Here is a 25,211-nt window from a genome sequence, read left to right as displayed (position 1 = left end):
AACCACAGCAGGCATTATGGGACATAAAGTTTCTAACCAGTAATTATCAATGCCGCGTTCAAAACAACTGAGAACTCGGAAAACTCCGACTTCAGACATCAGTAAATTCAAAAGGGCAACTCAGGAAAAAAAACTAGTTCCGACTTCCGGTCATCCAACACGGAATTCCAACTTTTTTTTCTTCTTTTTATTTTATTAACAACAAATCAATACATAAAGCACATGAGGGAACACAAGCATACATATATTACAAACAATGGACAATCGAGCTACGGGCGGGGCTGGGGGCGGGGCTAGGGGGTACAATATCACATTACAATTACACAAGGACCATATATATATATATATATATATACATATACTTAGAATTCTAACAGCTTTTTTGTTAGTAGAGCATTTAACCGTCTTAAAATACAGTTCAATTTCTTTTTGTAGGGTACGAAAATGTGGTTTTCTGTTTGTAAATTTACATTTGTGTATATGAAATTTGGCCAAAAGAATAATTAAATTAATTACATATAAATGTTTCAGCTTATTTCCATTGTATGTAAAGAATCGAAACAGTACCTCTCCACAATAGTGTAAAATCTTCATAAATGTGTTCAATTACAAACCTAGATGTCTTGCCACAGTTTTCTTACATGCATACAATGCCAAAAAAGATGCAACACTGTTTCTGGGTGGTCATTACAAAAGGAGCAATTTTAATTGATGTTTTCCTTAAACTTCTTCATATAGTGGTTGGCAGGATAATATTTATGAATAATTTTAAAGGAAACTTCCTTCATTTTGTTAACAAGTAGGTATGTGAGTGGCAACATCCAAACTTTTTTCCAACAGATATTATCAATAAATCCATTCCAATAAGGCATAGATACAACATCCTGCTGAAACAAGGTTCGTATCGCTCTGTTGTTGAATGGACCAAAAGAGAAACAAATCTTTCCTACTGATGAGTCAACAGGGTCAATAGAAGGTAGGCTCTGAGGGTCAGGTCTTGACACGTTCCTGAATAACATAGCAACACCGGAGGGAATGGCATCTAAAACAATTGCAAAATCTTTAGGTGTTACAGGGACCTTGTAAAGTGATAAGAATTCTTTATAACTGAGTAAAAGACCCTCTGCATTTACCAGTTGGCTCACCAATAGGATATGATTTTGGAACCAATATTCTAAAAACAAAGAAGTATTTTTATACAATATATCCTTATTATTCCATATATAATATCTTTGTGGAGAAAAATTGTGTTTATAAATTAAGGACCATGACATGAAAACCTGACGATGAAAAGCAGAAAGTTTCACTGGAACTCTGTCAATATTATAATTGCAAAACAACATGAAGTTAAGGCCACCAAAAGTAGAGAAGACATGATGAGGAATAAAATTCCACATAGAAGTGGGTCTTCTTAGGAATTGTTTTATCCAATTGATCTTAAAAGTATTATTTAAAGTAGTAAAGTCCAGAAAATACAGTCCACCATTCTCATAAGTGTTCATTACAACAGTTTTCCTAATGTAATGGGTACGGTTTCTCCACAGAAAGTTGAAAAGCATCTGGTCTATCTCCTTGCTTATTTTACTGTCAAGATATAAAGATTGAGTGCCATATGTTAGTCTAGAGATACCTTCAGCCTTGGTTATTAGGACTCTTCCTTTTAAAGATAAGTCCCTCTGTAGCCATTGATTTAGTTTCTTCTGGTTTTTTTTAATAAGAGGGTTAAAATGTAGTAAGCCTCTAGACTTCTGATCCTTGGTAATGGTTATGCCTAAATATATAAGTTCTTCTTTTACTGGAATACCATAATATGAAGGTGTCACACAATCTTTGACAGCTATGAGTTCACATTTATTAATGTTAAGATATAGACCAGACGCTTTGGAAAAGGATTGTATCACATTCATCGATATGGGAATTTGGTTAGCGTCTTTCAGAAAAAGTGTAGTATCATCAGCCAGCTGGCTTATAATAATTTCTTTACCAGCTATGGAAATACCTTGTACAGGTCTATTATTTAAAGAATTTGCAAGAAGTTAGGTGATTAATAAAAACAAGTAAGGAGAGATAGGACAACCTTGCCTAGGTGAGCTGCCATATTTCAATTTGATAGACCATTTGCATAGAGAGTCTTAATAGCCTTACAGACAAAATCCCCAAAGCCAAGTCTCTCAAGGGAGTGGAAGAGAAACTGATGCTCTACTGTGTCAAATGCTTTATAAAAATCTAAAAATAATATGAAGCTATCCTCAGTCCTAGGTCTGAGTAGTCAAGTATGTCTAATACTAGTCTGACATTGTTAGAAATATGTCTGTTCCTCCTGAAGCCAGACTGTGTTTCATCAATGATTTCATCCAGGACTTCTTTAATTATTTTTGCAAGTAGTAAGGCTAATATCTTTTTTAGGCTTACAGGTATCAGTGTTATTAACCCCTGACTCATTGTAGGAGGGAGAACATTGTTTTTAATACTCTCTAAAAAAGACTTAAAATAGGAAGGGAGCTACTTGTTCAGAAAATAATTTGTAAAATTCTGATGTAATTCCATCAACACCTGGTGATTTATTGTTCTTTAGATATTTGATAGACTCTAAAATCGATTCAACTTTGATGGGTTCATCACACTGTTTAGATGCTATATCACTGATAGAGTGAACATTATTCAGTGAGTTCAGTGAAAAAACATATCTGTGGATTCCTGACAGTACGTAGAGCTATACAATTTAAAAAAAAAATTGCTACAGTATTTAGTGATTCATTTTTGGTCATCTGTAAGAACACCATCAATGTTTAACTTATGGATAGTGTTATTTTTAGAGTGACATTTCTCAAGTCTAAAGAAATAGGATGAATTATGTTCTCCCTCCTCAATCCATTTTTTCCTAGATCTAATAAAGGCTCCTTCTGCTTTTAATTTATATATATTATCCAGTTTATTTTGTAACTCAATTAGTTCCATCTCCTCCTTCCCGGAGAGGTCGGCTGGGGACCTCTGAGAAAGGGAAGTTATCTTAATGATCACCTTTTCCTCCTCAGCTCTTCTGGTCTTAGCAAGATTACTATCATATTTTCTAAGGTATTTGGACACCTCAAATTTAAAGAGCTCCCAGTTCTTGCAATAAGATTTCTCTTCACAAACCCTTTCCCAAAAGTGTGAGAGGAGATCTTTAACCTCAAATTTAACTATATCATTATTTAATAATGAGCTATTTAGCTTCCAGTAGGATGCTCTACCAAGGTTAGCATCTGTAAGTATTTTGATATCAATGTAAATAGCCTTATGGTCTGTGAGGGGAGTAGTACAAATATTTGTAGTAACACACTCACTATCAATACATTTGGATATAAGCCAAATATCTATTCTGGATTGTCTGGAACCTGTTTTGTTACTCCAAGTGAATGATCTGTCGGCAGGAAACCTCTCTCTCCATATACAGTGCCTTCGAAAGTATTCGGCCCCCTTGAACTTTGCGACCTTTTGCCACATTTCAGGCTTCAAACATAAAGATATAAAACTGTATTTTTTTGTGAAGAATCAACAACAAGTGGGACACAATCATGAAGTGGAACGACATTTATTGGATATTTCAAACTTTTTTAACAAATCAAAAACTGAAAAATTGGGCGTGCAAAATTATTCAGCCCCTTTACTTTCAGTGCAGCAAACTCTCTCCAGAAGTTCAGTGAGGATCTCTGAATGATCCAATGTTGACCTAAATGACTAATGATGATACATACAATCCACCTGTGTGTAATCAAGTCTCCGTATAAATGCACCTGCACTGTGATAGTCTCAGAGGTCCGTTAAAAGCGCAGAGAGCATCATGAAGAACAAGGAACACGCCAGGCAGGTCCGAAATACTGTTGTGAAGAAGTTTAAAGCCGGATTTGGATACAAAAAAGATTTCCCAAGCTTTAAACATCCCAAGGAGCACTGTGCAAGCGATAATATTGAAATGGAAGGAGTATCAGACCACTGCAAATCTACCAAGACCTGGCCGTCCCTCTAAACTTTCAGCTCATACAAGGAGAAGACTGATCAGAGATGCAGCCAAGAGGCCCATGATCACTCTGGATGAACTGCAGAGATCTACAGCTGAGGTGGGAGACTCTGTCCATAGGACAACAATCAGTCGTATATTGCACAAATCTGGCCTTTATGGAAGAGTGGCAAGAAGAAACCCATTTCTTAAAAATATCCATAAAAAGTGTTGTTTAAAGTTTGCCACAAGCCACCTGGGAGACACACCAAACATGTGGAAGAAGGTGCTCTGGTCAGATGAAACCAAAATTGAACTTTTTGGCAACAATGCAAAACGTTATGTTTGGCGTAAAAGCAACACAGCTCATCACCCTGAACACACCATCCCCACTGTCAAACATGGTGGTGGCAGCATCATGGTTTGGGCCTGCTTTTCTTCAGCAGGGACAGGGAAGATGGTTAAAATTGATGGGAAGATGGATGGAGCCAAATACAGGACCATTCTGGAAGAAAACCTGATGGAGTCTACAAAAGACCTGAGACTGGGATGGAGATTTGTCTTCCAACAAGACAATGATCCAAAACATAAAGCAAAATCTACAATGGAATGGTTCAAAAATAAACATATCCAGGTGTTAGAATGGCCAAGTCAAAGTCCAGACCTGAATCCAATCGAGAATCTGTGGAAAGAACTGAAAACTGCTGTTCACAAATGCTCTCCATCCAACCTCACTGAGCTTGAGCTGTTTTGTAAGGAGGAATGGGAAAAAATGTCAGTCTCTCGATGTGCAAAACTGATAGAGACATACCCCAAGCGACTTACAGCTGTAATCGCAGCAAAAGGTGGCGCTACAAAGTATTAACTTAAGGAGGCTGAATAATTTTGCACGCCCAATTTTTCAGTTTTTGATTTGTTAAAAAAGTTTGAAATATCCAATAAATGTCGTTCCACTTCATGATTGTGTCCCACTTGTTGTTGATTCTTCACAAAAAAATACAGTTTTATATCTTTATGTTTGAAGCCTGAAATGTGGCAAAATGTCGCAAAGTTCAAGGGGGCCGAATACTTTTGAATACTTTCGCAAGGCACTGTATCAGTAAGATCAAACTATTCCATAAAAAGTATTAAACCCAAATTCTGATTGGTTGGCCTACCTGGGGGTGCATTCATTTTCCCTCTAAATGACACAAAAACGATGTTCTCTTTCACACACTCAGTCACAACGCACGTGCCTGGCTGCAAACGTGCATTGTGAGTGACGTAAGCAGCAGGCCAGCGGCAATTTCAGTTAATTATTGTTGTCAGACTGCAGCAGCAGTAGTATGGGTTCGACGAGCCAAACCCAATGAATATAGTTGCTCACGAATGTTTGATCTTGAACAGAACTTACAACATCAGTCAACATGTCTCAATCAAAATTGTACAGCCAGAAGTACAGTGGGAGTACCTGAACAAATGTCAAATCATATTTTTTCCGAGATGGCCAGTCTTTTTTTTTTTCCCGAGATGACCAGTCAATTTGAATAACGTTGTGCATTCTACGTAATGACGCTGTTTTACGTTATCACGCAATCACATCCAAATGTCATTTAGCAACTTTTTGTGCTTCTAGCCACTTCCCCTGAAAATGAGTTGACAACACTGGTCCTGGATCAACTTTGTGATCATTACCAAAGCTAAGATGAGTTTTCATTAGTGTAGGTAGACCACTGGGAACGGCCAGCTGGAGCAGAACAATGACTTATTCCTTGTAAGGCGCAGGCCTTTTTTCTAAAGCTCCGACGTGAAGAGCACTGACGTCAAGTCCGAGTACGTTCTTTGCCATTTTACTGTAATATTTATTAACACAAACATAATTTAAAACCCGTTCTCAAATTAGCAAAGCACTTTTTTTAAAACATTCACACACATGATGAGAAATGTACATTGTGGTCATTACCACTATCAAACGCTAGATGTCCTGACATGACCGTCCAATCTGCTAAATCCTCCAGACACCACTGTCCTAGTAGCTCCACTCCGGGTGAAGCGCGGAACGGAAAACAGAACCGGTTAACGGAACGTTAACATTTTAGTGCTGGTTTTGTGCATAAATGACTAAGTTTCCGATCTTTGTCAATTGTTATACGTTACTGAGCGTGTGAGTTGAAATAGCCGAATAGTGGTTATTTTAGTTTACCATGATGTCAGACTGGGCCTCCATGCGGGTGAGGGTTTTTTTATTATCCAAAAGCTAGTTGCTAACTAGTGAACAATCGGCTAACAAAAGTTATATCAAAATATTGGCCTGTTGTTATAAAAGAAGATGTCAGGCTTTAATTTTGGGTCTGGATCCACGAACACCGGCGGAGGGTTTTCGTTTGGAGGCACTGCCAGGTAAGAAGTGTTGGCCACGGCTCATTAAATTAGCTGGTTTATCATGTTAATTAACTTACCCAGCATGGATTGTTACCAACTGGCTAACTAGGTAGTTAACTAACGCCAGCTATCCAGTAGTAATCGTAATAAACCCCACTGTTAAAATGGTGACGTTAAGTAGTTCCCTAACTATATTAGATTAAAGAAGCATAACGTTACTACTTAGTCCAAGGACCTTCTTTAGCCACATGCTGTGTGTAAATGCCGAACGGTCTCTGGAGTGGAAGCCAAAACAGCCACATACTCCAATTAAACGCGAGTCGATTCTCAATTGCGGTACGGTTCTAGAAACATAAATCCCGCTACTTTCATATCACAGCAATAATTTCACAAATGCAAAATACACACTGTTTTAACTGTTGCAGCGACAGTTTTTTTTCAGTGACAACATAATTGTGGCACCTGTCTTCCGTTTTACACAGACGTTCAGAAACTCAGATAGCTAATTAGTACAGGTCTTCCTCATTCACACAGGTCGTCTGTCTTCCCTATGTTTACCGTAAACAAGCGCAGTAACATGGAAATGTGGCCATGTGGGAATCCTAACCCTATAAAGGTTGTATCACTTTAACCTTTTTTGTTTTTAGAAAAGTATTTCAAGCTGATATGAAAGATAAGGACCTCATGCTTCCAAAACCATGACTCGTATGTGTAATATAATATAATATGGAACTGAGAGTCATGATCAACTGCTAACTACCACATGTGCTATGGATGCATCAACTACTTGTGTTTCTCTTCTGAATGTGTGTGTTTGCTAGAGAGAGGCTGTGTGATTGTTTGTAATCAGTGTGAGTTTTAGACTTGGGGCTGTGCTGTCATCCTTACTGTACCCATTCAACATCAAAACCGATATACATTGTTTGTGACGGTGTCATAAAAACTGTAATATAACAGGTGAGGCATATTTGCATAGTAATGTTTTGTACTTCACACCTCCCTCTCATTCTCACCCCCTCTCTCTAGTACCCCAGCTGCAGCAGTTATGGGTGGCTTTACTCTGGGGGGTGCAGCCTCCACCACCACCACCTCTTCTCTGGGCCTGGGGGGCTCCCTGTTCGCACAGAAACCTACTGGGGGGTTCTCCTTTAACACTCCTGCCTCAGGTAGGTACACACTAGAGGTCGATTAATTAGGGCCAATTTCAAGTTTTCATAACGATCGGAAATCGGTATTTTTGGACACCGATTTGGCTGATTTAAAATAATAATATGTTTTTAATTTACACCTTTATTTAATCTTTATTTAACTAGGCTAGTCAGTTAAGAACACATTCTTATTTTCAATGCCGGCCTATGAACAGTAGGTTAACTGCCTTGTTCAGGGGCAGAACGACAGATTTTTACCTTGTCAGCTCGGGGATTCAATCTTGCAACCTTACAGTTAACTAGTCCAACGCTCTAACCACCTGCCTCACGAGTAGCCCGCCTGTTACAGTAAGAAGCCAAGGTAAGTTGCTAGCTAGCATTAAACATATCTTATAAAAAACAATCAATCTTCACATAATCACTAGTTAACTACACATGGTTGATGATATTACTAGTTTAACTAGCTTGTCCTGCGTTGCATATAATAGATGCGGTGCGCATTCGCGAAAAAGGACTGTCGTTGCTCCAACGTACCTAACCATAAACATCAATGCCTTTCTTAAAATCAATACACAAGTATATATTTTTAAACCTGCATATTTAGTTAATATTGCCTGCTAACATGAATTTCTTTTAACTAGGGAAATTGTGTCACTTGTCTTTCAAAAGAGGGTAACGTTATATGCAGCAGTTTGGGCCGCCTGGCTCGTTGCAAACTGTGTGAAGATTATTTCTTCCTAACAAAGACAGCCAACCTTGCCAAACGGGGGAGGATTTATCAAAAGTGCATTTGCGAAAAAAGCACAATCGTTGCACAACTGTACCTAACCATAAACATCAATGCCTTTCTTAAAATCAATACACAGAAGTATATATTTTTAAACCTGCATATTTAGCTAAAATAAATCCAGTTTAGCAGGCAATATTAACCAGGTGAAATTGTCACTTCTCTTGGGTTCATTGCACGCAGAGTCAGGGTATAAGCAACAGTTTGGGCCGCCTGGCTCGTTGCGAACTAATTTGCCAGAATTGTACGTAATTATGACATAACATTGAAGGTTGTACAATGTAACAGCAATATTTAGACTTAGGAATGCCACCCGTTAGATAACATACAGAAAGGTTCCGTATTTCATTGAAATAATAAATGTTGTGTTTTCGAAATTATAGTTTCCGGATTCGACCATATTAATGACCTAAGGCTCGCATTTCTGTGTGTTATTATGTTATAATTAAGTCTGATTTGATATTTGATAGAGCAGTCTGACTGAGCGATGGTAGGTAGCAGCAGGCTCGTAAGCATTCATTCAAACAGCACTTTCGTGTGTTTTGCCAGCAGCTCTTCGCAATGCTTCAAGCATTGAGCTGTTTATGACTTTAAGCCTATCAACTCCCGAGAGATTAGGCTGGTGTAACCAATGTGAAATTGTTAGCTAGTTATTGGGGTGTGCGCCTCATTGCTTGTTTCTTTCACCCACGCACAAAGAAATGCACAGACATCACATAGGTGATTATTGTAGTTATGGAGTTGTGTTCTTGTTTCACTGCAGGTGTTGCTGCACCCACTAAAGGCCGTACGTTAGGCAAATGTTCTGTCAACGTAGCGACACATCGGTCATGACGTCCTCGTCTACCATTGGCTGATCCCAATTTGAGCCTTAGCTTGACAAGCCAATAGTAGCAGTCTCTGCAGATGAATTTGTTCTCGTTGATGTCATACGGTTGAATCTACCTTTAACCCAGCTCTTTCCTGGTCTCTCCCAGGTGCCCCAGCAGCCTCTACAACGGGCTTTAGTATGGCCTTCAATAAACCATCTGCCTCGGCCCAACCCTTCTCCCTCACTGCTGCCTCCTCGGCCCCCTCAGGGGCAGGACTGACGCTAGGCTCCGTCCTCACCTCCACCGCTCCACAACAAGGAGCCACAGGATTTGCTCTCAACCTAGGGGGTGTGGCCCCATCCACAGGTCTATCGTTGGGTTCCAGTATGTTCTCTAACATGACTTCTACTGGTTAGTTGGTTAGTTAACTACATCTGTCTGTTCTCTAACATGGATCCTACTGGTTAGTTGGTTAGTTAACTACATCTGTCTGTTCTCTAACATGACTCCTACTGATTAGTTAACTACATCTGTCTGTTCTCTAACATGACTCCTACTGGTTAGTTGGTTAGTTAACTACATCAATCTCTTATCTCTCCTTATTTAGAGGTAGTGTATGATCTGTCAGTTGTTTTCTTTGTGTGTCACCTTTCTGGTGATGTAATAGTCTTAGGTCTGTGTCAGTCCACTCTGGGAGGACTGGGGTCAGCATTACGCTTGTATGAGACTAACACATGTGCAAGCTTGATTCTGTATGTGTGTTTGTGTCATCGGGTTTATTTGTGTTAACTCTTGTGTGTGTTTCCAGGTTTGGCCCAGACCACTCTTGGTTCAGGGGGTTTGACGTTAGGTTCCCTAGTCTCTACTTCGACGGCAATCTCAACAGCCCCCAGCCTTGGACTGGGCGGAGTTGACTTCAGTACTTCCTCAGAGAAAAAGAGCGACAAATCATTAGGGGCCAGCCCACAGTAAGTACTACTGACTGACACCTGTCTGGACCAGTAATATTCCGCAGTGTGACCAATGACGGATTGCAGTTGCCCCTTATGGTTGTCATAATGAGTTTCTCGCTCTCTCTTTCAGGGACAGTAAAGCGTTGAAAGATGAAAACTTGCCTCCAGTCATCTGTCAGGATGTAGACCATTTCCAGTAAGTGAGGAAGTCGTGCATCGTCATGTGCGTGTGTCTACGCACATCTCTAACACGGTGGTCATGAATATCCATTGTGTTGACGTGTGAGTTTCTACCGTCCTGTAGGAAGTTTGTGAAGGAGCAGAAGCAGGTTCACGAGGAGATCAGCAGGATGTCATCTAAAGCCATGCTGAAGGTTCAGGAAGACATCAGGAGTCTCAAACAGCTGCTGTCTGTCAGCGCCTCGGGACTACAGAGAAACGCCCTGGCTATAGGTCACCTGAAGATGGAGGCTGCGCTGGTACACACACTGAAGTCACATTGTCCTTTGAGGAATTCAGGATCAAAACTAAATTGCCCTTAGTGTTGCTGGGCTTGATAGTGGGGGTCTCCCTGTGTGTGTGTGTGTGTGTGTGTGTGTAGGAGTTGAAGAATGCAGACATAGCTCTACGGACTCAGAAGACACCCCCTGGACTCCAACATGAAAACACAGCTCCCTATGAGTAAGTAGTCCCATCATCTTCACACCCCCCTGAACTTACCTTATCACATTGTCCTTTAGAACCACACAGATTCATCTACTGCATTTTATCCCTAATAAGTTGAATCCTGTCTCTCTATTCTGTCATTCTCTCTTTCTGTGTCTCTCTCTGTCTCTCTCTCTAGTTATTTCCGGTGTTTAGTGGATCAGTTTGAGGTCCAGCTGCAGCAGTACAGACAGCAGATAGAGGAGCTGGAGAATCACCTCTCTACACAGGGCAGTGGATCACACATCACACCACAGGGTGAGAATCACCTCTACACAGGGCAGTGGATCACACATCACACCACAGGGTGAGAATCACCTCTCTACACAGAAGCAGTGGATCACACAACACACCACAGGGTGAGAATCACCTCTCTACACAGAAGCAGTGGATCACACATCACACCACAGGGTGAGAATCACCTCTCTACACAGGGCAGTGGATCACACAACACACCACAGGGTGAGAATCACCTCTCTACACAGAAGCAGTGGATCACACATCACACCACAGGGTGAGAATCACCTCTCTACACAGGGCAGTGGATCACACATCACACCACAGGGTGAGAATCACCTCTCTACACAGGGCAGTGGATCACACATCACACCACAGGGTGAGAATCACCTCTCTACACAGAAGCAGTGGTTCACACATCACACCACAGGGTGAGAATCACCTCTCTACACAGAAGCAGTGGATCACACATCACACCACAGGGTGAGAATCACCTCTCTACACAGAAGCAGTGGATCACACATCACACCACAGGGTGAGAATCACCTCTCTACACAGGGCAGTGGATCACACATCACACCACAGGGTGAGAATCACCTCTCTACACAGGGCAGTGGATCACACATCACACCACAGGGTGAGAATCACCTCTCTACACAGAAGCAGTGGTTCACACATCACACCACAGGGTGAGAATCACCTCTCTACACAGAAGCAGTGGATCACACATCACACCACAGGGTGAGAATCACCTCTCTACACAGAAGCAGTGGATCACACATCACACCACAGGGTGAGAATCACCTCTCTACACAGAAGCAGTGGATCACACATCACACCACAGGGTGAGAATCACCTCTCTACACAGGGCAGTGGATCACACATCACACCACAGGGTGAGAATCACCTCTCTACACAGGGCAGTGGATCACACATCACACCACAGGGTGAGAATCACCTCTACACAGGGCAGTGGATCACACATCACACCACAGGGTGAGAATCACCTCTACACAGGGCAGTGGATCACACATCACACCACAGGGTGAGAATCACCTCTACACAGGGCAGTGGATCACACATCACACCACAGGGTGAGAATCACCTCTACACAGGGCAGTGGATCACACATCACACCACAGGGTGAGAATCACCTCTCTACACAGGGCAGTGGATCACACATCACACCACAGGGTGAGAATCACCTCTCTACACAGGGCAGTGGATCACACAACACACCACAGGGTGAGAATCACCTCTACACAGGGCAGTGGATCACACATCACACCACAGGGTGAGAATCACCTCTCTACACAGGGCAGTGGATCACACAACACACCACAGGAATCCTGACTTCACACTCTGTTTGTTGTGTTTCTCTCTTCATACTGCATGTGTAGATCTGTCTCTAGCCATGCAGAAGTTGTACCAGACGTTTGTTTGTCTGGCTGCTCAGCTCCAGTCAGTACACGAGAACGTCAAGGTAAGTCCTACAGACCGCTAACAACATCACCTTGACCAATCTCCAAGAGCTATAAATAAAGTATTTAGAATGAAGCGATTGAGGTTCTTCCTCTATGGTAGATCCTGAAGCAGCAGTACCTGGGATACCGCCGGGCCTTCCTGGAGGACTCCACTGATGTTTTCGAGTCCAAGCGGGCGGCCAGTAAGAAGTGGAAGAGCGCCCCACGCATCACAATCGGTCCCGCCCCGTTCGGCAGTGTCCCTAACGCGGCAGCGGTCGCCATGGCAGCCACGCTGAGCCAGCAGCAGCCCGGCCCAGGTGTGAACTCCGCCTTCAAGTTCTAAAACCCTGACCCTTCATATTTGACCTTTCACCTTACCAACCCCTCAGTCTGACAGAGGGAGGGGGAGGAGGGAGAGCGAGAAAGTGGAGAATGAAAAGCAATGTAGCAGGTGCCAAACATTTAGTTTATTTTCTTTCTCTAGAAAGGGGGAGAGCTGGAGGAATAGAGGAAGAAAACATGAAAGGATCATAGCCAGTACCAAACCCTTTTTAGTCATTTCTTTCTGTGGTTTGGCGCTAAATGTGTCAGAAGTTACCAGGCTGTTTGTTGAAACCGCCTGTCCATAAACCTAGCAACCATTTATTCATCGGGTAGTCTAGTGGTTAGAGTGTTGGGCCTGTAACTGAAAGGTCGCTAGTTGGAATCTGACCCTACTTGATAATGGCATTCCCTGGCTGTGATTTTACTCTGAGGGTGTCTCAGGGAGAGTTGGGATATGCAAAAAAAAACACATGTCCAATTCTTTGTATGTGTGAAATAGAACAAACCTAAGCATCCACCAAATGATTATTATATTCAGATGGCTATGCTTTTCTTCTGTCTCTCTCTCTCTCTATCGATCTATATCTAAAATAGAAACACTTAACATGATCTCAGTAAGGCTCTTCCTCTACTGGAAACAAGGAGGGATGGGACCTAAAATGAAGGATGAATGAAGAAGTGTAGAGGGTTCAGATTACTGGACACACTGGGGTGTTCATTCACAGCTCTCAGATCTGTCCCAGGCAGACTAGAATCCCTTCAATAACTGAACCTGGAGGCTGAATGTCTTTCGGTTCAGTCTCTATTTGAAGATAGTTTTAATGATGGTGCTTTGTGGTGAAGCTGAATTAGTCTGGTTTTATTGAGAGTAACATATTGTATAGTATGTGGTGCTGCCAAGTGAGTGTTCTGGCACCCTTTAGGAGTCAAATCGGTTTAGGTCCAAAACTGAGCCTCAACTTGTTTTTTTTTTGGGGGGGGGGGGGGGTTGTACAAACTGGTTTAGATGAGGACCGTGTGTGCGTGTGTATGCCTTGATGCACACTTACAAGTTAGACCGACAGTGTACTGCACGTGTCAGTCTCATTCCACGGAGGGCCGAGTCTCTGCAGGTTTTCTGTTCTGCCTGATAGTTAATTGACCCGGTGTCCCAGGTCTAAATCAGTCCCTGATTAGAGGGCAACAATGAAACAAGGCAGTGGAACTGGCTTCAAGGTCCAGAGTGTAATTTGAGGGGTGTATAGCCTAGTGTTACAAACATAGTGTTACTCACTGCAGTGGATCCCTACTCCGTTCCTTCAGTACCCACCACAGTACGCTTGTGTTGTAGTCCTGGACACCAGATTCTACTGGTCAAGGGCTTGATGATTAGTTGACAGGTAGGATCTGGTGTGCTTGTCTGGGGACATGACAGAAATATGTACTGTTGGGGTACCGGAGTGGGGGAACACTGACTTACTGTACAGGTCATGCAGAAGAGGTTGTTTTCTGTGTTCATTTCAGTTAAAGATTTGAAGTGTTAATGAAATGAATCCCCTTTTGTAACCATGGCAGCTTCTTAAAGTTACCATGGAGTTGTCACGGCAATAATAGCAGGCTCTGGTTACCAAAGTGGCCAGGTGTATGTATGTGTCTGTATGACTTTATTTGCATTGTAGATAGAACACGGACTGACTGCCGTAGCTGGTAATGGTCATTGGGTATAACCAGAGTATCCCAACCAGGATTTCCTAACCAGGGGTACTAGAACTATCCACAGGGGGTACTGGAGAAGACTCATGAGACATAGGGCATGAGGGGGTACTAGGACTATCCACAGGGGGTACTGGAGAAGACTCATGAGACCATAGGGCATGAGGGGGTACTAGGACTATCCACAGGGGGTACTGGAGAAGACTCATGAGGCCATAGGGCATGAGGGGGTACTTCAGGGGTACTAGGACTATCCACAGGGGGTACTGGAGAAGACTCATGAGACCATAGGGTTACTGGTCAAATGCATGAGGGGGTACTAGGACTATCCACAGGGGGTACTGGAGAAGACTCATGAGACCATAGGGTTACTGGTCAAATGCATGAGGGGGTACTTCAGGGGTACTCCGGGCAGAACACAATTCAGTTGGTGGTAAAGTACCCCAAAAAGGTTGGGAACCACTATTCTAAAGCACGTGTCAAATTCATTCCATGAAGGGCCGAGTGTCGGGGTTTTCACTCCTCCCTGATTAGTAAGGCACTCCTCTCACAAGGTTGTCTGGGTCTTCATTGAAAGGAAAAAAACCAGACACTAGACCCTCCATGGAATGAGTTTGACACCCCTGGTCTAAATACACACTTCTACCTGACAGTCCATCCAACTTTGAATGTATCTCTGTGTGTTCTCCATGAACCTTTTTGAGATAATGATTTATCAGTATTTCCTACACACACTCCTTAACACTGGCGGTTGGTCTATCATGCAGGCCTAGCTGGCTCCAGGAAATAGATAGCAGAGGGGCTGATGACCTTCTGTACAGACGGAACCTAGTTTTCTTTAGTTTCATTATCTATTCAATAGAAGGGCTTCAGTATTACATCACTCACTAGTTTATCAAGGGAGAGACCGTGATCTTGCTGCTCGTATCGACTGCTTCGAGAAAGCCAGTGGGAACATTGGTGCCAAGAATCAGTATTTTTCTGTATTCTGAGTGACAATTTGTGCTCTGAGATAATCAACTGCTGCTCTGACCTGTCTGTCCACCCTCTCACGCTAACCTTCCAGAACCACTCTGAAATATTCTAGAATGAGTAGATAATGTGGAACTGGAACTCTGATTAGTTCTGGAACTAAGTATATTGGTTCTGGAACTCATAGGGCTGCTGCAGATGGCAGACTCCTGTTAGTGTATAACAGTGATGGCTAACAGGACTATGATGAATCTTGGGCCTTTTTGAGGGCTTCAATGAGATCAGAAGACTGGTAGTGGTTGGACTGACTGGCTGAGACAGTCCCTCCACTCAGTGTACGGACTCAGGGCTAGCTACATAGAGCCAGGGAGCTGCTCTGGGATGTAGTATGTACAACACTGATGTTATTGGCTGGAGAGGTGTAGTTTCCCTATTGGATTACTTTGCTAACACAGATGGCAATACTGGGGCCTGTTCTGGGTGGTTTGACATATTTTATATATACATACAGTTGAAGTCGGAAGTTTACATACACTTAGGTTGGAGTCATGAAAACTCGTTTTTCAACCACTCCACACATTTCTTGTTAACAAACTATAGTTTTGGGAAGTCGGTTAGGACATCTACTTTGTGCATGACACAAGTAATTTTTCCAACAATTGTTCACAGACAGATTATTTCACTTATAATTCACTGTATCACAATTCCGGTGGATCAGAAGTTTACATACACTAAGTTGACTGTGCCTTTAAACAGCTTGGAAAATTCCAGAAAATGATGTCATTGCTTTAGAAGTTTCTGATAGGCTAATTGACATCATTTGAGTCAATTGGAGGTGTACCTGTGGATGTATTTCAAGGCCTACCTTCAAACTCAGTTCCTCTGCTTGACATCATGGGAAAATCAAAAGAAACCAGCCAAGACCTCAGAAAAATAAATTGTAGACCTCCAAGTCTGGTTCATCCTTGGGCGCAATTTCCAAACGCCTGAAGGTACCACGGGTACTATTGTTTGTACAGATGAACAAGTATAAACACCATGGGACCATGCAGCTGTCATACCGCTGAGGAAGGAGACGCGTTCTGTCTCCTAGAGATTAACTTACTTTGTTGTGAAAAGTGCAACTCAATCCCAGAACAACAGCAAAGGACCTTGTGAAGATGCTGGAGGAAACAGGTCCAAAAGTATCTAAACGAGTCGTATATCGACACAACCTGAAAGGCCACTGCTCCAAAACCGCCATAGAAATGCCAGACTACAGTTTTCAACTGCACATGGGGACAAAGATTGTACTTTTTGGAAAAATTTCCTCTGGTCTGATGAAACAAAAATACAACTGTTTGGCCACAATGACCATCATTATGTTTGGAGGGAAAAAGGGGGAGGCTTGCAAGCCGAAGAACACCATCCCAACTGTGAAGCACGGGGTGGCAGCATCATGTTGTGGGGGTGCTTTGCTGCAGGAGGGACTGGTGCACTTCACAAAATAGATGGCATCATGAGAGAGGAATATTGCGTGGATATATTGAAGCAACATCTCAAGACATCAGTCAGGAAGTTACAGCTTGGTCACAAATGGGTCTTCCAAATGGACAATGACCCCAAACATACTTCCAAAGTTGTGGCAAAATGGCTTAAGGGCAACAAAGTCAAGGTATTGGAGTGGCCATCACAAAAATTGTGGGCAGAACTGAGAAAGTGTGTGAGAAAGGAGGCCTACAAACCTGACTCAGTTACACCAGCCCAGTCAGGAGGAATTGGCCAAAATTCACCCAACTTTATTGTGGGAAGTTTGTGGAAGGCTACTCAACGTTTGACCCAAGCTAAACTATTTAAAGGCAATGCTACCAAATACTAATTGAGTGTATGTAAACTTCTGACCCACTGGGAATGTGGTGAAAGAAATACAGGCTGAAATAAATCATTCTCTACTATTATTCTGACATTTCACATTCTTAAAATAAAGTGGTGATCCTAACTGACCTAAAACAGGGAATTTTTACTAGGATTAAATGTGAGGAATTGTGAAAAACTGAGTTTAAATGTATTTGGCTAAGTTCTTTTGATACACTGCAGATTTTGCAGGTTTTCCTACTTACAAAGTATGTAGAGGTCTGTAATTTTTTATCATAGGTACACTTCAACTGTGAGAGACGGAATCTAAAACTAAAATCCAGAAAATCACATTGTATGATTTTTAAAATTAGCATTTTATTGCATGACATAAGTATTTGATCACCTTCCAACCAGTAAGAATTCCGGCTCTCACAGACGTGTTTTTCTTTAAGAAGCCCTCCTGTTCTCCACTCATTACCTGTATTAACTGCACCTGTTTGAACTCGTTACCTGTATAAAAGACACCTGTCCACACACTCAATCAAACAGACCCCAACCTCTCCACAATGGCCAAGACCAGAGAGCTGTGTAAGGACATCAGGGATAAAATTGTAGACCTGCACAAGCCTGGGATGGGCTACAGGACAATAGGCAAGCAGCTTGGTGAGAAGGCAACAACTGTTGGCGCAATTATTAGAAAATGGAAGAAGTTCAAGATGACGGTCAATTACCCTCGGTCTGGGGCTCCATGCAAGATCTCACCTCGTGGGGCATCAGTGATCATGAGGAAGGTGAGGGATCAGCTCAGAACTACACGGCAGGACCTGGTCAATGACCTGAAGAGAGCTGGGACCACAGTCTCAAAGAAAACCATTAGTAACACACTACGCCATCATGGATTAAAATCCTGCAGCGCACGCAAGGTCCCCCTGCTCAAGCCAGTGCATGTCCAGGCCCGTCTGAAGTTTGCCAATGACCATCTGGATGATCCAGAGGAGGAATGGGAGAAGGTCATGTGGTCTGATGAGACAAAAATATAGCTTTTTGGTCTAAACTCCACTTGCCGTGTTTGGAGGAAGAAGAAGAAGAGTACAACCCCAGCAACACCATCCCAACCGTGAAGCATGGAGGTGGAAACATCATTCTTTGGGAATGCTTTTCTGCAAAGGGTACAGGACGACTGCACCGTATTGAGGGGAGGATGGATGGGGCCATGTATCGTGAGATCTTGACTAACAACCTCCTTCTCTCAGTAAGAGCATTGAAGATGGGTCGTGGCTGGGTCTTCCAGCATGACAACGACCCAAAACACACAGCCAGGGCAACTAAGGAGTGGCTCCGTAAGAAGCATCTCAAGGTCCTGGAGTGACCTAGCCAGTCTCCAGACCTGAACCCAATAGAAAATCTTTGGAGGGAGCTGAAAGTCCGTATTGCCCAGCGACAGCCCTGAAACCTGAAGGATCTGGAGAAGGTCTGTATGGAGGAGTGGTCCAAAATCCCTGCTGCAGTGTGTGCAAACCTGGTCAAGAACTACAGGAAACGTATGATCTCTGTAATTGCAAACAAAAGTTTCTGTACCAAATATATTAAGTTCTGCTTTTCTGATGTATCAAATACTTATGTCATGCAATAAAATGCAAATTAATTTCTTAAAAATCATACAATGTGATTTTCTGGATTTTTGTTTTGTTTTTTTGTCTCTCACTGTTGAAGTGTACCTATGATAAAAATTACAGACCTCTACATGCTTTGTGAGTAGGAAAACCTGCAAAATCGGCAGTGTATCAAACACTTGTTCTCCCCACTGTATATATATGCGCATGCAATAAGGCCCGAGGGGGTGTGGTATATGGCCAATGTACTACGACTTAAACACGGCGCAACCTGGAGTGCATGGACACAGCCCTTAGCCGTGGTATATTGGCCATATACCACAAATCCCTGAGGTGCCTTATTGCTATTCTAAACTGGTTATCAATGTAATTAGAGCAGTAAAAATAGCTGTTTTGTCATACCCGTGGTATATGGTCTGATTCACCACGGCTGTCAGCCAATCAGCATTCAATGCACGAACCACCCAGTTTATATTTATATATTAAACCTCGTTGTTGTTGATGCATATATCTGCCACTAAATAATATTGTGTGCCTTTTGAAACTTGACATATATGAATAATTGTTTGCGCTGCATTTTTTCCTGGCACATGCTAGTTCCTTTCCTTCACTCGTGGAAACTTGAACCATTTTGGAGAACTTATCAAATACAACCATAGCAGCTAGGAATTAACAGTCGGTTGTGTCCTTGAACTGTTTGTCTCGTTTATGTAAGTGGAATTGCTTTCATTTGACAATAAATTAGTTTTTAAAGGAGCGACCTTGTCTTTTTCTTTTTGACTGGTAAATCACTCATTTTAGAAATCCAATTGGATTTAAGAGAATTAACTAATACTATAGCGGAGCCTGAAACTCTAAAATCCAATTTGAGAACTGCTAAAAAGAAACAAGACTGGTGCCCTGAGATTGAGTGACGGTCCTAACTGCCATGTTTCTATCACATCTACTTTAAGGCAATTCCATTGTAAGGGTGTTGCTGAGACTGATTTTTCCAAAATGGCTGTCAAACAAAAACCAGTGATTGCAAAGTTAAACAAACCATACAACTCTATGCACAAGGACGAGTTAACAACTTCCACCATCTACACTGTTCTTTAAGTACAGGGCATTCGGAAAGTTATCAGACCCCTTGACTTTTTCCACATTTTGTTACGTTACGTTAGCCCTGTTCTAAAAATGTATTAAATTGTTTTTCCCCCTCATTAATCTGTACACAATACCCCACAATGACAGAGAAAAAAACAAATTTAAATAAAAATGTTTGAAATTTTTATTTAAAAAAATACAAAACTGAAATATCACATTTACATAAGTATTCAGACCATTAACTCAGTACTTTTTACTTAGTATCTATCTCCCATTCTTCTCTGCAGATCCTCTCAAGCTCTGTCGGGTTGGATGGGGAGCGTCGCTGCACAGCTATTCTCAGGTCTCTCCAGAGATGTTCGATCGGGTTCAAGTCCGGCCTCTGGCTGGGCCACTCAAAGACATGTCCCGAAGCCACCCCTGCATTCTCTTGTCTGTGTGCTTAGGGTCATTGTCTTGTTGGAAGGTGAACCTTCACCCCAGTCATAGGTCCTGAGCGTTCTGGATAAGGTTTTCATCAAGGATCTCTCAGTACTTTTCTCCGTTCATCTTTGCCTCGATCCTGACTAGTCTCCCAGTCCCTGCCGCTGAAAAACATCCCCAAAGCATGACGCTGCCACCACCATGCTTCACCGTAGGGAGGTTTCCTCCAGATTGGGCGGTTTGTATTTAGGCCAAAGAGTTCAATCTTGATTTTATCAGACCAGAGAATCTTGTTTTAAGTGGGCTGTCATGTGTCTTTTACTGAAGAGTGACTTCCCTCTGGCCACTCTACCATACAGGCCTGATTGGTGGAGTGCTGCAGAGATGGTTGTCTTTCTGGAAGGTTCTCCCATCTCCACAGAGTAACTCTGGGGCTCTGTCAGTGACCATTGGGTTCTTGGTCACCTCCCTGACCAAGGCTCTTCTCCCACGATTGCTCAGTTTGGTTGGGCGGCCAGCTCTAGGAAGTCTTGGTGGTTCCAAACTTCTTCCATTTAAAAAAAGATTGAGGCCACTTTTCTTGGGGACCTTCAATGCTGCAGAAATGTTTGGTACCCTTCACCAGATCTGTGCCTCGACACAATCCTGTCTCGGAGCTCTTTAGACAATTCCTTTGACCGTGGCTTGGTTTTTGCTCAGACATGCACTGTCAACTGTGGGACCTTATATAGACAGGTATGTGTGCTTTTCCAAATCATTAAAAATCATCTCAGTTTTGAGCCTTGTAGCAAAGGGTCTGAATACTTATGTAAATAAGGTATTTGTTTTTATTTTAATACATTTGCAAACATGTCTGAACCTGTTTTCACTTTGTCATTATGGGGTAATGTGTGTAGATTGAGGGTAGAAAAACATTATTGAATCCATTTTAGAATAAGGCTATAACAATATGGAAAAAGGGAAGGGGTCTGAATACTTTCCGAATGCACCGTCAATGCGTTTTTGTGAAATGTTTAGTGGAAGAAAAAAAAAGTTGTCCTTGTGCGAAGAGTTGTATTGTTTTTCGTTTTGAAATCCATTTATAAAAATCTGAGTCTCAGCATCACTCCATTTACCGGGGAATTGCCATTTACCACTTGATCTGTGAAAATCAACCCACAGTCTCATAGTTCCATTATCACTAATAAGCAGCCAATCAGTAGTCATTAGGTATATCAAGGGGAACAACTTAGATGTGGCCATAAGGTTAGTGTTGGGATGGGAGTCTGAGAAGACTACTGGAGTCTAATGTAATATAGAACCACTGATCCACAGGGCCCTGAGATGTTACTCTGTTCACACTCTTGGACTCACACACAGTCTATACCTCCACTGAACGTTGCAGAGGAGAGGGGGGAACTTGACTTCAGTAACAGACTGTAGTACAGAGGAGTAAGCTATGTTCTCTCTGTCTGTCTCAGGGAGACAGGCGCCCCTGGGGTCTGGCTTGGGAAACCCATTTGCCTCAGGAGTGGGCTCTAGCACAGGCTCTTCAGGCCTTGGAGGTAGTACCTGTCTTTTTACATTAGTCTGTCTCATCCCCATCCATCTACCTCTCTTCCTCCTACTTTTTACAATCCCCTCTTTCTCACTCTCTTGATCTCTTTATTTTTATCTCTAACTTCTTCTGTTCCTCATCCTCTCTTCCTCCCCCTCTTGTGTAAGACAGGTGGCAGTATTAGGGAATGTATCTGAGTTTTTAAGCTCTTCACTATCTAGGGCTGAAACAACAGTCTGCCTGTAGCTGGGGTCTGGTGTGGGTCTCTGCTTTACTCTCTTCATTGGATACCAGCTGCTCTTTCCTCATTGGTTATTTGTCAGTATATCCTGTTTGGATACCAGCTGCTCTTTCCTCATTGGTCTATTCGTCAGTATATCCTGTTTGGATACCAGCTGCTCTTTCCTCATTGGTCTATTCGTCAGTATATCCTGTTTGGATACCAGCTGCTCTTTCCTCATTGGTCTACTCTTAGTATACCCTGATTGGATTCCAGCTGCTCTTTCCTCATTGGTCTACTCTTAGTATACCCTGTTTGGATACCAGCTGCTCTTTCCTCATTGGTCTACTCTCAGTATACCCTGTTTGGATATCAGCTGCTCTTTCCTCATTGGTCTACTCTCAGTATACCCTGTTTGGATACCAGCTGCTCTTTCCTCATTGGTCTACTCTCAGTATACCCTGTTTGGATACCAGCTGCTCTTTCCTCATTGGTCTACTCTCAGTATACCCTGTTTGGATACCAGCTGCTCTTTCCTCATTGGTCTACTCTCAGTATACCCTGTTTGGATACCAGCTGCTCTTTCCTCATTGGTCTACTCTCAGTATACCCTGTGTGTCAGTGAGCCATTACGGAGGCTTAACTCCCTCTTTTCCTCACACGCCCTTGCAGTTTGTGTGTGTGTGTCCGCCCGCACCCGCTCTTTCCGTCTTGTCATAGCAGCATAGTTAGTGTGTCTGTGTGTCCATGAAGCTAAGCTCTCTCTCTGTGTCTGTCTGTCTGTCTGTGTCTAGTATGCCACAGCAACACTCATGTCTGTCTGTCTGTGTCTAGTAAGCCACAGCAACACTCATGTCTGTCTGTCTGTGTCTAGTATGCCACAGCAACACTCATGTCTGTCTGTTTGTCTGTCTTTGTCCAGTGTGCCACAGCAACACTCATGTCTGTCTGTTTGTCTCTCTGTGTCTAGTATGCCACAGCAACACTCATGTCTGTCTGTCTGTCTGTGTCTAGTATGCCACAGCAACACATGTCTGTCTGTCTGTCTGTGTATAGTATGCCACAGCAACACTCATGTCTGTCTGTGTCTAGTATGCCACAGCAACACATGTCTGTCTGTCTGTCTGTGTCTAGTATGCCACAGCAACACTCATGTCCGTCTCTCTGTCTGTCTGTGTCTGTCTGTCTGTGTCTAGTATGCCACAGCAACACTCGTGTCTCTCTGTCTCTGTCTGTCTGTCTGTCTGTGTCTCAGCAACACTCATGTCTGTCTGTCTGTCTGTGTCTCAGCAACACTCATGTCGTAGCAGCATATAGTGTGTGTCCAGGAAGCTAAGCTCTCTCTCTCTCTGTCATGTCGAGGCAGTATAGTTAGTGAATGTCTTACTAAAGCTTGGCTCCCTCTTTCCCTCCTGCAGTATTTGGTGGGGGTCCAGGTTTCGGGGGGGTTGCGACGGGGGGCTCATTTGGTTTCTCCTCCGCCAGCAAGGCCTCGGGAGGGAGCCTGAGCGCAGGTACACACACACTCCTCACCTCATGTCTCAGCAGACACCCTGTGAGCATTCTAAATATTAATAACTAATGTTCTTTCTCTTTTCCTCCCCCCAGGTTTTGGTAGCAGCAGTAGTTTGGGGTTTAACTTCAGTAACCCCGGGCTCAACGCGTCTGCCGGCCTGACGTTTGGAGTGTCCAACCCTACCGCCACGGGCTTCGGCTCGGGAGGTCCCCTGCTACAGCTCAAGAAGCCCCCGGTGGGAAACAAGAGGGGCAAGAGATAGTCCACCGGTGCTCTGAGGGGCAAAGGGAACAGTGGGGTAACAGTTAGGATTTGGGGAGGGAAAGCTGATCCTAGCTCTATGACTTCCAGAACTGTCCATGTTTGTATAATGGGTTAAATTGGTCGCAGTCCATCTTAGATGGATTTGGGGAGGGTAGGTTTATTCTAGATCTGTGCCTAAGGGTGACTTCTAGAGCAGTCCATGGGAGGTGGAGACGGGGGGTAACAGTCTGTCCCAGATCTCTATTTTTATATCTGTCAGGGAGCATGGGGGGGAGGAGCAGGATGTGGGGAGGGGGGTGGGTAGGAGCAGGATGGGGGGAGGGGGGGGAGCAGGAGGGAGGAAGGGTAGTAGGAGCAGGAGGTAGAGAGGAGGTGGTGTAGGAGCAGGATGGAGAGAGGAGGTGGTGTAGGAGCAGGATGGAGGGAAGAGGTGGTGTAGGAGCAGGATGGAGGGAAGAGGTGGTGTAGGAGCAGGATGGAGGGAAGAGGTGGTGTAGGAGCAGGATGGAGGGAAGAGGTGGTGTAGGAGCAGGATGGAGGGAGGAGGGGGGGTAGGAGCAGGATGGAGGGAGGAGTAGGAGCAGGGAGGAGGGGGTGTAGGAGCAGGAGGTAGGGAGGAGGGGGAGCAGGAGGGAGGAAGGGTAGTAGGAGCAGGAGGAGGGGGAGCAGGAGGGAGGGAGGGAGGATGGGTAGTAGGAGCAGGAGGTAGAGAGGAGGGGGAGCAGGAGGGAGGGAGGATGGGTAGTAGGAGCAGGAGGTAGAGAGAAAGGGGTATAGGAGCAGGATGGAGGGAGGAGGTGGTGTAGGAGCAGGGAGGAGGGGGTGTAGGAGCAGGGAGGAGGGGGTGTAGGAGCAGGATGGAGGGAGAAAGGGGTATAGGAGCAGGATGGAGGGAGGAGGTGGTGTAGGAGCAGGGAGGAGGGAGGAGTGGGGTAGGGGCAGGATGGAGGGAGGAGGGGTGGTAGGAGCAGGATGGAGGGAGGGTAGGAGCAGGATGGAGGGAGGGGGGGTAGGAGCAGGATGGAGGGGGGTAGGAGCAGGATGGAGGGAGGGGGGGGGTAGGAGCAGGATGGAGGGAGGAGGGGGGGTAGGAGCGGGGTAGGAGCAGGATGGAGGGAGGAGGGGAGGTAGGAGCAGGATGGAGGCATATCTAGCTAGTAACTAGTTTCAACAAACAGTTGAAACCGATCAGCACATTTGGAGAAGTTTCATTACCTGTGTGTTACATTTTAAACCTTTATTATTGTTTCATCGTGATTGCTGGGGGGGGGGGGGGGGGG

The 25,211-nt window shown here is 43.7% G+C and overlaps 1 protein-coding gene across 3 annotated transcripts; it reads left to right on the top strand.

The window, feature by feature from the left end:
* Nucleotides 1-6,045: 6,045 nt before the first annotated feature.
* Nucleotides 6,046-24,161, top strand: LOC139366916 (nucleoporin p58/p45-like). Of its 3 annotated transcripts, XM_071104667.1 has the most exons (12): nucleotides 6,046-6,358; nucleotides 7,367-7,506; nucleotides 9,253-9,498; nucleotides 9,896-10,055; nucleotides 10,171-10,236; nucleotides 10,345-10,519; nucleotides 10,642-10,721; nucleotides 10,885-11,003; nucleotides 12,383-12,465; nucleotides 12,567-12,765; nucleotides 23,570-23,665; nucleotides 23,760-24,161. In XM_071104667.1, the coding sequence occupies exons 1-12, from the start codon at nucleotides 6,288-6,290 to the stop codon at nucleotides 23,927-23,929; spliced, it is 1,605 nt and encodes a 534-aa protein (XP_070960768.1). In that variant the 5' UTR covers nucleotides 6,046-6,287; the 3' UTR covers nucleotides 23,930-24,161. The 3 variants fall into 3 exon arrangements, with proteins under 3 accessions (XP_070960768.1, XP_070960770.1, XP_070960769.1); XM_071104669.1 differs by lacking the exon at nucleotides 23,570-23,665; XM_071104668.1 differs by lacking the exons at nucleotides 23,570-23,665; nucleotides 23,760-24,161 and adding an exon at nucleotides 20,259-21,834.
* Nucleotides 24,162-25,211: the final 1,050 nt, after the last annotated feature.

This window comes from Oncorhynchus clarkii, chromosome 15 (assembly GCF_045791955.1).
Source record: "Oncorhynchus clarkii lewisi isolate Uvic-CL-2024 chromosome 15, UVic_Ocla_1.0, whole genome shotgun sequence".
NCBI lineage: Eukaryota > Metazoa > Chordata > Actinopteri > Salmoniformes > Salmonidae > Oncorhynchus > Oncorhynchus clarkii.
This window is presented reverse-complemented; position numbering and strand designations above follow the sequence as displayed.

What these genes read in the sequence shown, in the direction of transcription:
- LOC139366916 (XM_071104667.1), top strand. Translation starts at nt 6,288, where the DNA reads ATGTCAGGCTTTAATTTTGGGTCTGGATCCACGAACACCGGCGGAGGG. An exon ending in CTCTAACATGACTTCTACTG is followed by an intron (nt 9,499 to 9,895) that starts GTTAGTTGGTTA and finishes GTGTGTTTCCAG; the next exon opens with GTTTGGCCCAGACCACTCTT. An exon ending in TGAAGATGGAGGCTGCGCTG is followed by an intron (nt 10,520 to 10,641) that starts GTACACACACTG and finishes GTGTGTGTGTAG; the next exon opens with GAGTTGAAGAATGCAGACAT.